The sequence below is a fragment of the Gorilla gorilla genome, chromosome Y (assembly GCF_029281585.2).
Source record: "Gorilla gorilla gorilla isolate KB3781 chromosome Y, NHGRI_mGorGor1-v2.1_pri, whole genome shotgun sequence".
NCBI classification, from domain to species: Eukaryota; Metazoa; Chordata; class Mammalia; order Primates; family Hominidae; genus Gorilla; species Gorilla gorilla.
In genome coordinates this window covers 9,747,397-9,762,760 of record NC_073248.2, presented here as the reverse complement: position 1 = coordinate 9,762,760, position 15,364 = coordinate 9,747,397, and the positions used below count along the sequence as shown (strand labels likewise).

The window sequence follows — 15,364 nt, the reverse complement described above, 5'->3', positions numbered from 1 at the left end:
CCACCTCTCTTTTTGGGAAGTCATGTTACTTCCCTAGGGATCCAGCACTGCCACCTGAAAGTTTCAGCGAACAAAGGTAAATTGATTCTAACTCTAGGTGCCAGAAATCAGCTTCAGGGAAGGTAATGTATCATTGTTGTGGGGTCATAAACAGGCAGACAAAGGGTTATACAGCTGTACTGGAAAGGACACCCTGAGCTGAGGATGGCAGGAATGCTCACCCAAAATGAGGGTTGTGCATGGGAAACCTGACACCATGTCATGATCTTGTCCTCAGTAAAAAGTCCCTGTGGAAATCCTTGAAAGGGGAAAAGAGGACTTGTTGCTGGATAATTATTGTGGTCCTTTGGTGATGTCATATTTTCTTACTTTTTCTTGTTTCGGTGTCCTTATGTTAGGATCTACACATCTGCCATAACAGTTGCTTCTTACAAGTTTTTGAAATTGCTCTGATAGGGGAGAATTTTTTCCTGAAGGTACACACACACACACACACACACACACACACACACACACAAATTGTTTGAGACATTTGGCTTTGATTTTGGGTACCTGCAGTTGTGTAATCTCTGTATGATTTCTTCAGTACCAAACAAGTTCAGTGGTGTCTCTGATTTGCTCAGTGGCTTAAGGTATGGTTATTAGTTGACGTTATGGTGAAGTTTTTCTGGGGACTGTGATACCAGGTGGGTTAATGCCCCCAGTGGCAGTGGTACATCAAGCATCCCTGTTCGTAGCCATCAATGCAGCTTAAACAGGCACCAATGTTACTGGGTCCTGGAAAGTCAATTCTTGGACCACTAGACGGCTTGCTTAGACACTGGTAGTGAGAGCAATGGTCTGGGTGGCTAGGAGGATTCTCAGGTCCCTGTCCAGCTGGTATGATAGCAGTACCAGTGGTGGAGGAACACATAGGGAACCAGAAGCCCATGTTGGTGTTGCTGGTAGCTGTGATGTATTGGTTAGGATAGTTCTCTAGCTTGCTGGTGGCATGAATGGATGGGTGTCATCTGTGGCAATATCAATAGATTGGCTCAGTCTGACTACAGACCCTGGCAGAAGTGATCAGATGTGATTGGTGATGGGCTGGGCCAGGATATTTCTGGGCTCCTGGATAACATATTAGAGCCCTGGGTCTGGGGCTTCTCTTTAGGGCCCTGGTAGTATCTTCTCACACTGGCTGTGACAGACAGGCATTACTGGAGGAATGCTGTAGTGTGGGTTGATATGGTTGGTGCATTGTGAGCCTACCACCAGGGAGGGGGCGCCTCTCAGGTGGAACAGCATGGGTAAGAAGCTAAAGAAGCTGTGGGGAGTTAAGACTTTTCATGCCCTAGTCTCACAGTAGCCCACAGCAGAGTGGTGGGAATTGTCTTATGTTTGTCTAACAGTCTGGTCTCACCTGTCCTTTCTTGGTCACATGGTAGCTGCAGCCATGTCTGTTTGGACTCAGCCCCAGTGTGGAGCACATCCTAACCTTAAATTCTCAAGATGGTGCCATGAACCCATGACCAGAAAGGGCAGGGTTTCTCTCTGGTGAGTTGCATGAGTAAGAAGTCGTGAGGACTGCTGACTTATCGCACCCTGGTCCTACAGTACGCTGTAGCAATATGGTAAGGATTGTCCTAGTGGTCTGTGGGAGTGTCCCTTCTCTCCTCTCCCTTTTGGGCCCAGTGGCAGCAGCCATTTCAGTTCTGGCCTCTGGGCAGGAGTAGATCCCAGCATGTAGATTCTTGGAATCGTGCCAAGCTGTAGCTGCTCTGGGCTCATGTCTGTGGGATTCTAGATGTGTTCCCTTTCTGGAGCAATGTCTCTGTGCAATGTCTAGGTCTCTCCCTATGTTAGGCCTGAGGCTTACATGGATCAAGGGTATCTCCCATAGTCAATAACACTGTTGCAGAAGAGTGGAACCCTGGGGATTTCTCTTTTACTCTTTTTCCATATTTAGGAGCTTCTCTTAATCTCTGGCTGGGCAAGCCTACCTTAAGCCCTTTTTTTATGTGCTTTCAGTTATTCTTATCACTTGTCTGTTCAACCCTAGGATTCTCTCTTAAACAATGTGTTTAAAGTGTGAATATCACTCGCTATTCGGTTTTCTCTCCATGGAAGTTGTACATATTAGCAATATCTAATCAGCTATTTTGATCCTCTCCCTCAGGAAGTAGTCAATACAATAACATATTTTCTTTTTAAAATTCAACTTATTCATAAATGAAATTTTTGTTTATATAAAAAATTTTTCTACTGAAATTTTGTCCTCTCTTCCAAAACAGCTGATAATTTTTAAATGTTTAAGGCAGACCTAAATGGAGAGATTTCAAGCAGAGTTATCCATATGTTAAGACTGTATGAATTAGGATATTCAGTTGGGAAAAACAAATAGAATCATACTGTTTTTGTGATACTGGTCATCAAACTCTGGATAATTCTCGACAGTGAATCAGAAACGAGAATTCTGTTGTCTACATTGAACAAATATATAATTTCTTATCATTCAAAAATATGAGACAACATAATAAAATACATTGTTAAAGCCAAAGACCTCTACTTTTTGTTTTCAATCATTTCTTTGGTAGAGATCACCCATGATTTTGTAGAAAAATTTCTTAAATCCTTTTAGGAACTTCAATAAACATAAATAAAATGAAATAAAAATAAAATAAAATAAAATAAATTGAAGGAGAATATGTATTATACTTCCCTTCTCTCTCCTTTTACTCCCTCACTCTCTCACCTCTTCTCTACAAATACGCTAAAGCCTGTTTTCTTAAAACTTAGTTTTACAATTTCCTTCAAAGCGTATTCTTGCCTTCAATATACAATTCACCAATAAATATATTCATAAATACAAATACACCCTGGGTACTGCTGGCATTTAGAACTATATTCTATCTTCACTTTAACTCATCTGTGTTGCCCTTTATAATCTTCCACATCTTTCTGTATAGCAAGAAGTAGAAGGTGATAGGTTTACCTTTCTTCCTTTTAGCTTGAAAGATTTACCTTTCTTCGTAAAAATTATTCATTTCTTACTAATATCCCCACATCATCCTAGAATCTTATTTTCATCTTTAAAAAATTTCTAAGTGCCATGTGGTGAATTAGGACAGGTAATAACTTTCCATTTACTAAGGATGTCTCTCTCTAATTTTCATGCTAATTCTATTAAAAGGGTTTTATTACTGTTCCCAGTTTATATATGAAGAAACCGTGGCTCAGACAGGCTAAATAACTTGAAGGTTGTCCCTTGGTGAAACTTGGGTAAGGTGAACCCACATGCATTTATATCATAGCATTAACTATTATACACATCATTTTCATACATATTTTGTCCTTGAATTTAATTCTTCAAATTTGGCTCATGTATATGGTATAATACTCATATGCAAAAAGTTTATAAATATTAGCTAATTATTCAAAGAGATTCAGCTATAATATTAGTTGTATCTGGGTATTACTATTTCCTTTATTAATTTAATATTGATAGACATCATTCATTATCTCTTGATGCTAGATTTTTAATTGATCAGATATAAAATAAAATCATAAATTTTTGTGGTTCACTAAGATGAAAGGGTTATAAAAAAGCATGCATTTAATAGATCACAGTCCTCAGAGACGGACAGACTTTTCTTGTTGTTGCTTAGGCAAAGTAGAGCTTATTAAAAATATGAAAACAATGCAACTAAAGAGACACTAAAGAAAAAGAAAATCTGTTTCATGCATGAAAGAAAGCAGAAATGGGCTAGAAGTATACGGGCAAAGAAGGCCATCATACTTAGAAAGGCTGATATGCTATGTAGGATGAAGTAGCCAGGGCAATATGCCTTATGATAGGTGTTCCTAAGTATTTAAATATATTTTGATGTGTGCTGACCAATGTGTAAAATCCCTCTTGTCTTGCCTTTTAGATCATGCATAAAAGTTTTGCTACTATGATAACCTTGAATTTGTTTAGATAATAAATAGTTGCAGATCACACCAGAGAGACTTTTGGCCCTTTTCTGAACAACAGAGTGGTGACAAATGAGTAGCAACAGGGAACAAAGGACGTACCTTTAAGGAAAGCAAAAAATACCGCTGTAGTGATTTTAAAATTTTAATCGATCACAGGCAATGACATAAGATATCCTCTTAAACATAAGTCTGAATGTTTTGGCATGTGCAAGCTACAAATTTGCTGACTTAAAAACAGTGCAATGAAGCTCCTTTTGCCTGTTAAACATATTATTGACTATAATGAAGGACTATATGGACTAATCACAATATACTACCTTATATTTAGCCGTGGTTGCAAAAAAATTATGATGATACAGGAATTTTTAGTCATATTCAACACATTTTTTCTTCACAAATCTGATTGGTTGTTGTAGATACCTTGAAGGATATAAATTGAGCTCATAGTTAAAGAAAATCTAGAGGACCAAGCCTCCCTGTGTAGCACAAAGAAAGTTTCTCTGAATATATTTAAAGGTATGTGGATTTTACATATTATTTTGTGTCCTTTTTATTCTGCTTCTTTTCTGTAATTCATATTTAATAGATGCAAATAAATTCCATGTTTCTAATACTTTATGCTGTTAAGAATCAGTTACTTCTGTTGGATTATAATTAAATTTGACTCTCATTATGTAATTTTTTTTTTTTTTGCTTTATAATGCTTCAAAGCATTTGTCTATATGTGTATTTAAATTTTAATTTTAGAACCCAAAAGGAGTTCCTGGAAGCCAAACTCACTTGTAAACTAAATTGAAATAATACTTTAAGGCTATCTTTATTACTTTTAACACTTTTTTTGTTAAATACATCAAATAATACCTTATTTCATACTAAAACCATCATCTAAAACTTTATCTCTTTTTAAAAATTATTTCAAGTTTAATAACACACATTTAGGATACAACATCAATGTAGTACTCATATCAGCATTACTACATATTATATTCACTGTCTTTACCAAAATTAATGTCTTTTTACTTAAAGATTTTTAAAGTTAGTCAATAATTTGAGCCATGAAGCATTGTGCATATGTTTAAGTGGACAAGTTTTAATTCATATCTCACATCTCTAATTTGTAGAGTAATTAAATTAGAACATATATCAAACGGAAGATACCATGAAATAAAATAGAATCTTTGAGATATAAATTATCCAAAACTTACTGAAGAATCAATAAATTCACAGATTATTGTTTTCTTTGCCTTTCTGTTTAACCTCATCTTTTGCTATGCAGACCCCCTGAGCTCAGACATTTTACTTGCCTGAAGTTCTATAAGGCTGGAAATCCCTATCATTTCTTAATCTGTTTTGGCAAATAACTTAGATTTTTTTCCCTCAAGTCATCAGTCTTTGTTTTTAACAGTATCAATACCTAGATGGATAATATAAGAAATATTTCTCAGCTCCTCATTTTAAAATGATAAAATGCTATGTAGCAATGGGTAAATACCTACCTTGATGGGCTCTTGAACCTTAAGAGCCAAATTTGTTCCTTTGATTATTAATTAAAAATTATACTTAGCTTGTCTGGCTTCACAGGACCATGCAGACAGACAGGAATATGGCATTCCAAATTACATAACAACATGATTTATTTTCCTGAACTTGTTCAGTTTCCAACCTAAATGAAAAATGATTTTATGCTAACTACTGTGACTCCGAAACAATAAAATGGACTGAGAACTTGAAATCAAATAAGAAAAATTAACCTTGCAAAGAATATCCTACTTGCTACCCACAGACAAATGCAGATAATGTTTTTTAAGGCACTTTATGGTGCACATGTTTGAGAAGAGATGAGAAAAGCACTTGCTGATTTTCATTTCAGAACCATCAAGAAATGGGGACCTGGATTTTGTTTGCCTGCCTTGTGGGAGCAGCTTTTGCCATGCCTGTGAGTAAAACATTCTTTGCATAAGTTGCGTCCAATTTACAAACGTGGAAATAAGAATTTGTCCCCCAGCTGGGAAACTTTAAGGTTTAAAACAGTTTGAGCTAAGAGGCCCCAAAACATCTGTGCTGAAGAAACACTTTGGGGAGTGAAAAAACAAATTATCTCTTCCTAGCTTATTTTGCTTAGTATAATGTCTTTCATGCTCATTTGCATCTTCGTAAATGTCAAGATTTTATTCCTTTTTAAGGCTGAATAGTGTTCCATTGATTAGCCTCATTTAATCTTTCCACCCTGTAAATATATATCAAAACATCATATTGTACACCATGAATATATATAACTATTATGCACCCACAAAAATTTAAAAATAAATCTATTAATTAAATAAATAAAATAGCTTCTGAGATGCCTCCACTAGAGGTTCTGATGTGGCACAGCTGGGGTTGGGCCCAGGACTCTATTTTCACAAGCACCCCAGGAGATTCAGTTGATACCATTAGCTTGGAAATATCACTACCCATTTCTACATGGAGGAAGTTTTTGGTTTTTGTAGGTTTTTTGTTGTTGTTGTTGTTGCTGTTGTTGTTGTTTTGAGATGGAGTCTTGCTCTGTCGCCCAGGCTGGAGTGCAGTGGCACGATCTCAGCTCACTGCAACCTCTGCCTCCCAGGTTCAAGCGATTCTCCTGCCTCAGCCTCCTGAGTAGCTGGGACTACAGGAATGTGCCAGCATGCTGCACTAATTTTTTGTATTTTTAGTACAGACAGGGTTTCACCATGTTAGCCAGGATGGTCTCGATCTCCTGACCTCATGATCCACCCGCCTCAGCCTCCCAAAGTGCTGAGATTACAGGCATGAGCCACGGCACCTGGCCTGGAGGAAGCTTTTGAAAGGGACTCTTGAAAGGTCTCCAGAGAAAGTGCTTAATCAGCCTTATAAAAATATTACCAAAATGCCCGTTTGGTCTAAAACCTAATTCCTCTCAAGTTTCCAGATATCTTCTTGCCCTCCACATATTACTGCTGTTACCACTTGAAGGGTAAGATTTCTGTGTTAGGAATCCACTTCTAGAACCATCTTGACTATTCTCAGAAGTCCTACCCCTTTGGGTGCATCTGATAAGTATGTGGCTTTCTTGTGGTTGTCCAGGATCCCACCTACACCCAATATATAGTGATGTATTTTGTATTTAAATGTATTAAGCACCAGGGTGTCACTCTCACTCTGTCTGGACACAGGTGCATAAAGGCAGAGAACTTAGATCATATGCATGCCAAGCAGCCTGCATATACTTTTTGGTGGCATAAAGAGCAGTTGATAAAACCAGAAGCCAGCAAGCTTCCACACCTACCTCCTCTCTTCCACTCTCACCCACAAAACCAAGATTCTGTGCTCTGCCTTCCTGAAATCCTGCACTGTGGCAATCCCTAGTCTTCTCAGGAGTCCCAGCATTACGAATTCAGCCCTTTTCCTGCTCTCTAAGATGGTATTGATCAAAAGGGTACAGGACCTGAATAAAACCATTCACATCCAGATGAGAGTGAATAAACCCCTCCTATGAAATGTGAGAATTTTAAAATAATGTAATATAGCCAGTCCTAAATGAGGTCAATGTCTGAGGGAGATTTTCTTCATGATTGTCTCTCTTCTCCTTCATGTGGACCCCGGGCGCAACCAGAGTTCCACAAGGCAGGCGCCAAACACTTGGCTTCCACTTTGAGAGGATAGACAGTCCTGATTCAGATTATCATTCATGTGGCCTTTTATTTTTAACTTAAAAATTTTTTTCTGCCATAAAAACACTGGGAGAATAATAAAAAAGATTGGCCTAAATAAACTCTTTCATTTTTCCATCGGATTTATAATGTTTCTACTTTCTCCACCCATCTTGTTCTGGCATTCATTAATTTCCACCTTGTGGTTTCTTTTGTGGCTTCTTTTGTTGTATGGATGTGTTGTTTACTTTGCATGTCAATTATGAGAAATCCCTTAGATACTTACAGTACTTGACCACCTCCTGATCTACAAGGGAACATTTGTGAGACAACTGCTTGTTGATATTTCTTTACCGTGTAAAAGAAACATACTTCACTCCCCAACATGGGATGAGTTTTATCAGCAAGTAAACTGTTAGACAGGATAAGGTAGAATTCATTGACAGCATTGGGGTGGGAGAAGGATGTTGTTTGATCACTGGAGAATAAATGTGTCCTGGTTTCTGCTTCCAGGTCTCCAACTTTAAGACTATAACCCCAGGGACAATCATTTAGCTATTCTAGACCTCTTTAAAATAAGAGGTCTCCTCTCCTACATATCACACTTGTTTTAAAGAAAAACAGACCTCAAATATATTCTGTACTATATAGATTTTTTAAAAGTAATTTTAGTCTCTCTTAATGTTAACAATTGCATATTGACTTAATCTCTTACTTTCTCTTCCCTTCCTTCACACTCTCCCTTCCTCTCTCTTTCTCTTCTCCCCTCCTCCCTATAAAAGCTACCACCTCATCCTGGGCACCCTGGTTATATCAACTTCAGCTATGAGGTAATTTTTCTCTTTACTAATTTTGATCACTGTTTGCATTAACAGTCCCCTGGGCTCTGTAAAGAATAGTGGGTGGATTCTTCATCCCAAATAAAGTGGTTTCTCAAGTGGTCCCAGTTTTACAGTTCCTACCATCAGCTTCCCAGTTTAAGCTCTGATGTTTGGCCTCAAACCTGTGTTGTTCCAGCACCCTCCTGCCTGACCATTCAGATTGACTCTTTCCTCCTAAATATGGCTGTAAGCTTATTCATTCATGAACCACTGCTCAGGAAGTTTCCATGAAAGGGCAAAAAGTCAACTCTGACTGACCAGCTTGGTTCTATCCCATCTGGTAAAATGTAAAGATTAGGTAAAATTACTAACTTTGGGCAAATAATTTCCTCTCTTTGGAACCCTGGTTTTCTCATTTGGACAAGGGAAATTACTGTAATATTCACATTTCAAAATATTGGAGAATAATATAGTTAACAATTATAAAAACTGCTTTGTCAAGTATAATATGAGCAAGGTAACTGATTTTCTTTTATTGATTACCTGCTGTATTACCATATAAAGAATCCCCAAACCTAAGGTTAACCAAGTGTATATACTGTTCAGAAAGGAATAAAATTGTTACTTCTCTCATAGGTTCCGGTAACAATCTATGAGTTTATTTACTTACACAAGCTGCTGACAAATGTTAATAAGAATCTGAGGCAAGGTTTTCTGTTAAACCTAAAAGATTGACAAATTTGATCAGTAAATCTGTGTTTTTAGGTTGAGGGACAGTGTTTGCACTGCTTTTTTCCCCATTGTGACATCGAAGGAAAGATGAAATTAACATTTTGTCACATTATTACGGCATAATTTTATGTTTGCTTTGCTCTTACAATGAAGAGCAGGACCTATGGAAATAAACAGATTTACTCCCTTTGTAACTTCAGTCAAGTTAATGAATCTCTTTAACTTCCCATGACCTTATCTAAAAAGTGAGAGTAACAATACTTGCCTCCTAGCATATAAGGAAAGATGAAGAATGTGTGTGATGGATGTAAACACAGTGCCTGACACACAGGAAGTACCCAACAAATGTTTTACCTTCTTCTTTCTCTTGTAGAACTCACATTCTCAGGCTATCAATGTTGACAGGATTGCTTTAGTGAGTCTATATTTCCTACTGCATCAGTGAATTTCTGCATGGGATGAAAGTAAATTAAATCAAATGGATTCTAATATATCTTTCTTTTAAGGTGCTCACCCCTTTGAAGTGGTACCAGAGCATGATAAGACCACCAGTATGTAGACATTTTGTTCTTTATTCCCTGAAAATATTAGGCATGCATTTAAATTCCCATTTTAAGAAAATACCATGTGTACTCCACATACAGACACTAATGGGAAATTTAGTTTGTAAAAAATCATATCTGTGTACACAGTTACAAAATTTTGCAAAGGAAAGATAAATAAAATATTCCTTTGGCCATAATGGCAAAGAAAACACTGCTGCTTCTCTGGTTGGAGTCACCTGAGCCAATGGTAAACCTGCGTCTCTGTTTCTCACCAGTACTCTTCCTATGGTTACGAGCCCATGGGTGGATGGCTGCACCACCAAATCATCCCCGTGGTGTCCCAACAGCACCCCCTGACTCATACCCTGCAGTCTCATCACCACATTCCAGTGGTGCCAGCTCAGCAGCCCAGGGTCCCCCAGCAAGCACTGATGCCTGTTCCTGGCCAGCAATCCATGACTCCAACCCAACACCATCAGCCAAACCTCCCTCTGCCTGCCCAGCAGCCCTTCCAGCCCCAGCCTGTTCAGCCACAGCCTCACCAGCCCATGCAGCCCCAGCCACCTGTGCAACCCATGCAGCCCCTGCTGCCACAGCCACCTCTGCCTCCAATGTTCCCCATGCGGCCCCTGCCCCCCATACTTCCTGATCTGCATCTGGAAGCTTGGCCAGCAACAGACAAGACCAAGCAGGAGGAAGTGGTGAGTACACCTTGAAGCCACTACAATGCAAATCCTGTGAAAATGGTGCAGCAAAGTTGGCCCCAGAGTTCTAAGGGGTCCAACAACTCAGGGTCTAGAGTTGTAGTAGTTACAGATCTATAATTCTATTAGTCCAAGTAATATGTTGTATCTTTACATTATAAACAAATTTATCTAGATGGCTTGGTAATTAAGACCACAGTTTTTATGATAGGTTTAAATTTTGTTATTATTGAATTTCTACCAGACTGTATATTATGACAACCCATTAATAGGAAAATATATGATTAAACCCTCTTAATTTTAAGGGTAACAGCAATAAGGGAATATCAGTTCTTTCATTTCAAAGATTTGACTCGCAAGAAGAGGCTAGAATTGCAGTGAAGGCTTAAGATAAGATGGCGTGGGTAATTTTTAGAGTGCAAATATTTGAACAAGCTATGAAAGATAGATGGGAAATCTCTTTAAAAAAAAACCTATAGGAAGGTTTCCCGTTTTCAGTAGTTTTCAGTCTAACTTGGAGGAGGCTAAACTAAACATGCTGTTAGAGTCCTTTTTAGTGCTGAGATTCTATAGATGATTAAGCTTTTTAAAAGGAAGTTACCTCAATTTATGACTGAATCTCCCATTACAGGAAGCACTTACAAATGAATGGGAATAATCAATAAAAAAAAAAACTTTATCCACATCCATAAAATCTTATTTCTACGTATATAAGATTATGTCATCTATCACTTATATGTATCCAACTGTAATTCCAATTTATACAAGCTATTGATGATATGCTACTGAGAAGCAGAGAAAAGTGAGGTGGAAATGACCAGGATAGACAGCCAGGACAGCTAGGTTCAAGTTCTGGCTTTGCCCTCAAAAGGAGGCACTATTGTAAAAGTTACTTTAAATGTGTGAGTATTTTCTTTTCTTTTAAATGGGGGAAAATGACAAAATCAGATCATTTTCAAGCCTCTGTCCAGGTATAAATGTGATAACTTCTGAATTAAAAAATCATAATATATGTTATAAATGGCTTAATAATTGTGAGCATGTTTACAGAGAATATGGGGCAGAATTTTTGAAAATTGATTGAGGCTGGGTGGGGTGGCTCACACTTGTAATCTCAGCACTTTGAGAAGCCCAGACAGGTGGATCACCTGAGGTCAGGAGTTTGAGACCAGCCTGGTCAACATGGTGAAACCACATCTCTACTAAAAACACGAAGGGAAAAAAAAAAGTTGGGCGTGGAGGCAGATGCCTGTAATTCCAATTACTAGGGAGGCTGAGGCAGCAGCATTGTTTCAACCCAGGAAGTGGAGGTTGCAATGAGCCAAGATCGTGCCATTGAGCTACAGCCTGGGTAGCAAGAGTGAAACTCCCCCTCAAAAAAAAAAGAAAGGAAATTGATTGAATCCCAAGTAATCTGACGTCTATCATTGGCTATTCTAGTCTAAAGCACATGTTCTCTCTGTGCATAGAAAATGCATTTATTTATCTCCTTATTAAGAATTAACACCATGGATTTATAATGTGCTCACAGCTTGACAAAGCTATTTATGGAAAGGTGACTTTGGGCAGATAGTTTGAACTCTTTAAAACTCAGTTTCTTTTTGTGTAAAATTTGAGTATAAATAATAGTTTCTTAGAGTTGTTTTACGAAAAATAAAATAGCATGGTGAGCTTGGAACCTGGCATGCAAGAGCTACTCGGGAGGCTGAGGCAGGAGAATGGCGTGAACCCGGGAGGCGGAGCTTGCAGTGAGCCGAGATTGCGCCACTGCACTCCCGCCTGGGCCACAGAGCGAGACTTCGCCTCAAAAAAAAAAAAAAAAAAAGAATTACTCAAAGAAAGGTAGCAATTGTTATTTTGTTATAAAATAATAGGCTTTAAGTGTTCCAAAGGTAGAAGACTTCATGGACACCTAATATCTAATGACAACGAACGAACAAAGAAACTTTGGAAATTATAGAGTTCAACTTAAGTGGTTGTACATTGGTTTGACAAAACCGAAGGTATACATGTATTGTAAATGGTACTCATCGGAAACAATTAAATTATTTAATTGTTCCTTTTGCTATTTTTTTCAGGATTAAAAGACCAGAATATGAGACGGGAACTGAAGTAGACACTTTAGTTGCTTTCAGGGATGACACAAGCACACAACGATTTTTGCTTACAATCACTTAACTTAGCAAATTCTGTAACTAAAAATGTACCAATAGTAGACAATAAAATGTTTTAAAAATCATTCATGTCTTTGTGTTGAATGAAACTTAAATTTTCCTGTCATTTGAGACAACATATTATGAATGAGTATTCTTGAATAAGGTAAGAACTGCTCATTTACTCATACAAATTCACCATTTGGCAAGCAAATAGGGACTATATTTCTTTTTAGAGAAAATTGAAATTATACTATGTCAAATCTTTTTAAAAAATGAAGTTTACACATCAGTTAAAATCATTGATAAAATAAAAATGTATGAACATATACAATCACTGAAACCTGAACCAAATGAAGGGAAGTTTATATGATAATTTCTTTACATTAAAAAAGATAAACTTTTGAAGACTATATTACAAAACAAATTAGGATATGGAATACTGGTTGTATACTTCACACCACATCAGCAATCAAAATCTGGTTTTTTGATCTCATTCTATAGAAAATGATTTTTAAATAAAATTATGTGATATGCATAATAATGTACTGAATTGAAAATTATTTAAGTAATTTGTTTTCTCAAGAGAAATGTTATTAATGGAACTTCAAATAGAGAATTGCAGTTATGTTATATACAAGTCATTTATTTCACTTCATAAACTTTAAGATGATAAATTGTATTGCACAGTCTTCAAAATGTTAACAGATGCATAAAATGGACTCCAAACAAGTTTTCTGTGCCACTCATATTTACATTTGAATCCCTTTTTTCTGCCTACACCCACACAGAATTGTAAACAGTCTTTACGGGGTTTATCTTACATGCACCCATGGTAACTTTATTTCAGTACCTTTATAATTAAGACCCCTTAATCATTTTCTGGAATGGATACACACAACTTTACTGGAAGGGTGTCAATATTCAAGCAAATAACTTCATTTTAAAGAACTTAGATTCAATTTTTTAAAGGTAGAAATTTTTTAAAGGTAGAAAAACTTTTAATCAATTGACCTGGACCAATTCTAATCAATTGAGTCCACATAAGCACAGTCTAGGGCAGGGCACTACTCTATGTGCTGTTGAAAATAGTTAGGTCCACATCCTTAAGGAATCTAGAAATTACCAAAGGGATAAAAGAAGCCTACAAATAACAACTAAAAATGCCAAATGGCCTTTTCTGTCATAGTATTAATACTATGACAGAAGTACAGTCAAAATGTTCTGGCTTTTCTCAGCACTCCTTCCTTGCTGGCAGGACTGGAATCAATCCCAGCATTCAGCCTTCCATGAGCTCAGGAGCAAGGAGTTCCCTTGCTACCCCGGGAAGCCCCCACCCCACAGCCAAGGGAGGTGGTGAGTGAGCTTGATACCCAGCCTGGGAAACCATGTTCCACAGAACAGTGCAATCCACAGATTGAAAAGTGCCATTCATGAACTCATGCCACTGGGGCCTAGGGTCCCAATTCTGGAGCCCTGAAGATTCTCAAGAGCCTCTCAGCTAGAATCTGCTTAAGCCTGTTGAGTTCCTGGGGGGAGGGCTGACCAGCACCACAGCTGCAGCTGCCTACTGCCTAAGCAGTTTGTAGTCTGTGAGGGAGGGGCAGCAGCAAGCACTGAGACTGATGGCTGCGTAACACGCTAAGCTCCACAAGTCGGGGAAGGGTGGCATCTATCTCTATGCCCCAGGCTATGCTTTTCCCCTGCTGGAGCCAGGGAGGCTGGACAGCTGGGCAGCTTGGTCCCAAGAGGTGTCCCACACAAGCTAGCTGTGGCAGACTGCAGACAGGGCACCTCTTCAGGCCTGGTAGACCCATCCTTCCTCAATGAGTGGGACTCCCTGTAGGAATCCAGCAACTCCAGCCAGAGGCTCAGTTGTTGGAGATATCAGAACCCTCATCTCCCTGGCTCTGAGCCCCCAGAGGTGTGGTCAAAGTCTCTGGGGACAAGCAGACTTAGCCTTTCCTCCTGGCAGATCTGAAGAATACGGGCAGCCCAGATGAGTGATTTTCCCTCCAGCAAAGCCTACCCCCTACACCAAGAGACAGTCAAAGTGCTTCATTAAATGGGTCCTGTTCCCTGTGCTACTCAACTGGATAAGATCCACCAATAAGGGTTTTCAGATCCCTACAGAGGAGCTGTCCTACTGGCATCAGGTTGGTGCCCCAAGAGGCCAGAGATCCCAGAAGAAGGAGCAACCACCCATCTTTGCTGTTTCCCCGCCTCTTTGAGTAACGTCTCCAGGCATGGGAGTGTACCACATGAATAGGGCATGAAGTGAACCCCCAGCAAATCACAGCAGCCCTACAGATGAGGGATCAAACCATTGAAAGAAAAACAGAAACCAATAACAACAGCATCAATGACCACAAAAAGTCTCCATGAAAAGCCCATTCAGGCTCAGCAGCCTCAAAGTGTGAACAGACAAACCCATAAATACAAGAAAGAGTCAATGAAAAAAACGCTGAAAACCCAGAAGGCCAGAGTGCTTTTCCTCCATATGATTGCAATGCCTCTCCAGCAAGGACACAGAACTGGATGGAGGATGAGATGGATAAAATGATATAAGTAGGTTCAGAAGGTGGGTAATAAGAAAGTACACTGAGCTGAAGGAGCATGTTCTAACCCAATGCAAAGAAGTTAAGAGCCTTGATAAAGGGTTAGGGGAGCTGCTAACTAGAATATCTAATTTAGAGAGTTACATAAGTGACATGATGGAGGTGAAAAACACAGCATGAGAACTTTGTGAAGCATACACAAGTATCATAGCCAAATCAACCACGCAGAAGAAAGGATATGAGT

General features: G+C 38.6%; 1 protein-coding gene across 2 annotated transcripts in view; it reads left to right on the top strand.

Moving 5' to 3' along the window:
- AMELY (amelogenin Y-linked) overlaps positions 1-12,648 on the top strand; it is a 225,106-nt gene extending 212,458 nt beyond the window's left edge. The window contains exons 1-7 of one of the 2 annotated variants that reach the window (XM_063703369.1): positions 4,418-4,473; positions 5,828-5,893; positions 8,390-8,437; positions 9,534-9,575; positions 9,667-9,711; positions 9,981-10,406; positions 12,488-12,648. In XM_063703369.1, the coding sequence (XP_063559439.1) occupies positions 5,840-5,893; positions 8,390-8,437; positions 9,534-9,575; positions 9,667-9,711; positions 9,981-10,406; positions 12,488-12,493 (621 nt within the window). In that variant the 5' untranslated portion in view covers positions 4,418-4,473; positions 5,828-5,839 and the 3' untranslated portion in view covers positions 12,494-12,648. Of the gene's footprint in view, positions 1-4,373; positions 4,474-5,827; positions 5,894-8,389; positions 8,438-9,533; positions 9,576-9,666; positions 9,712-9,980; positions 10,407-12,487 lie in introns of those variants that run through there. The other variant, XM_063703370.1, reaches the window with a different exon arrangement.
- The last annotated feature ends 2,716 nt before the right edge of the window (positions 12,649-15,364 follow it).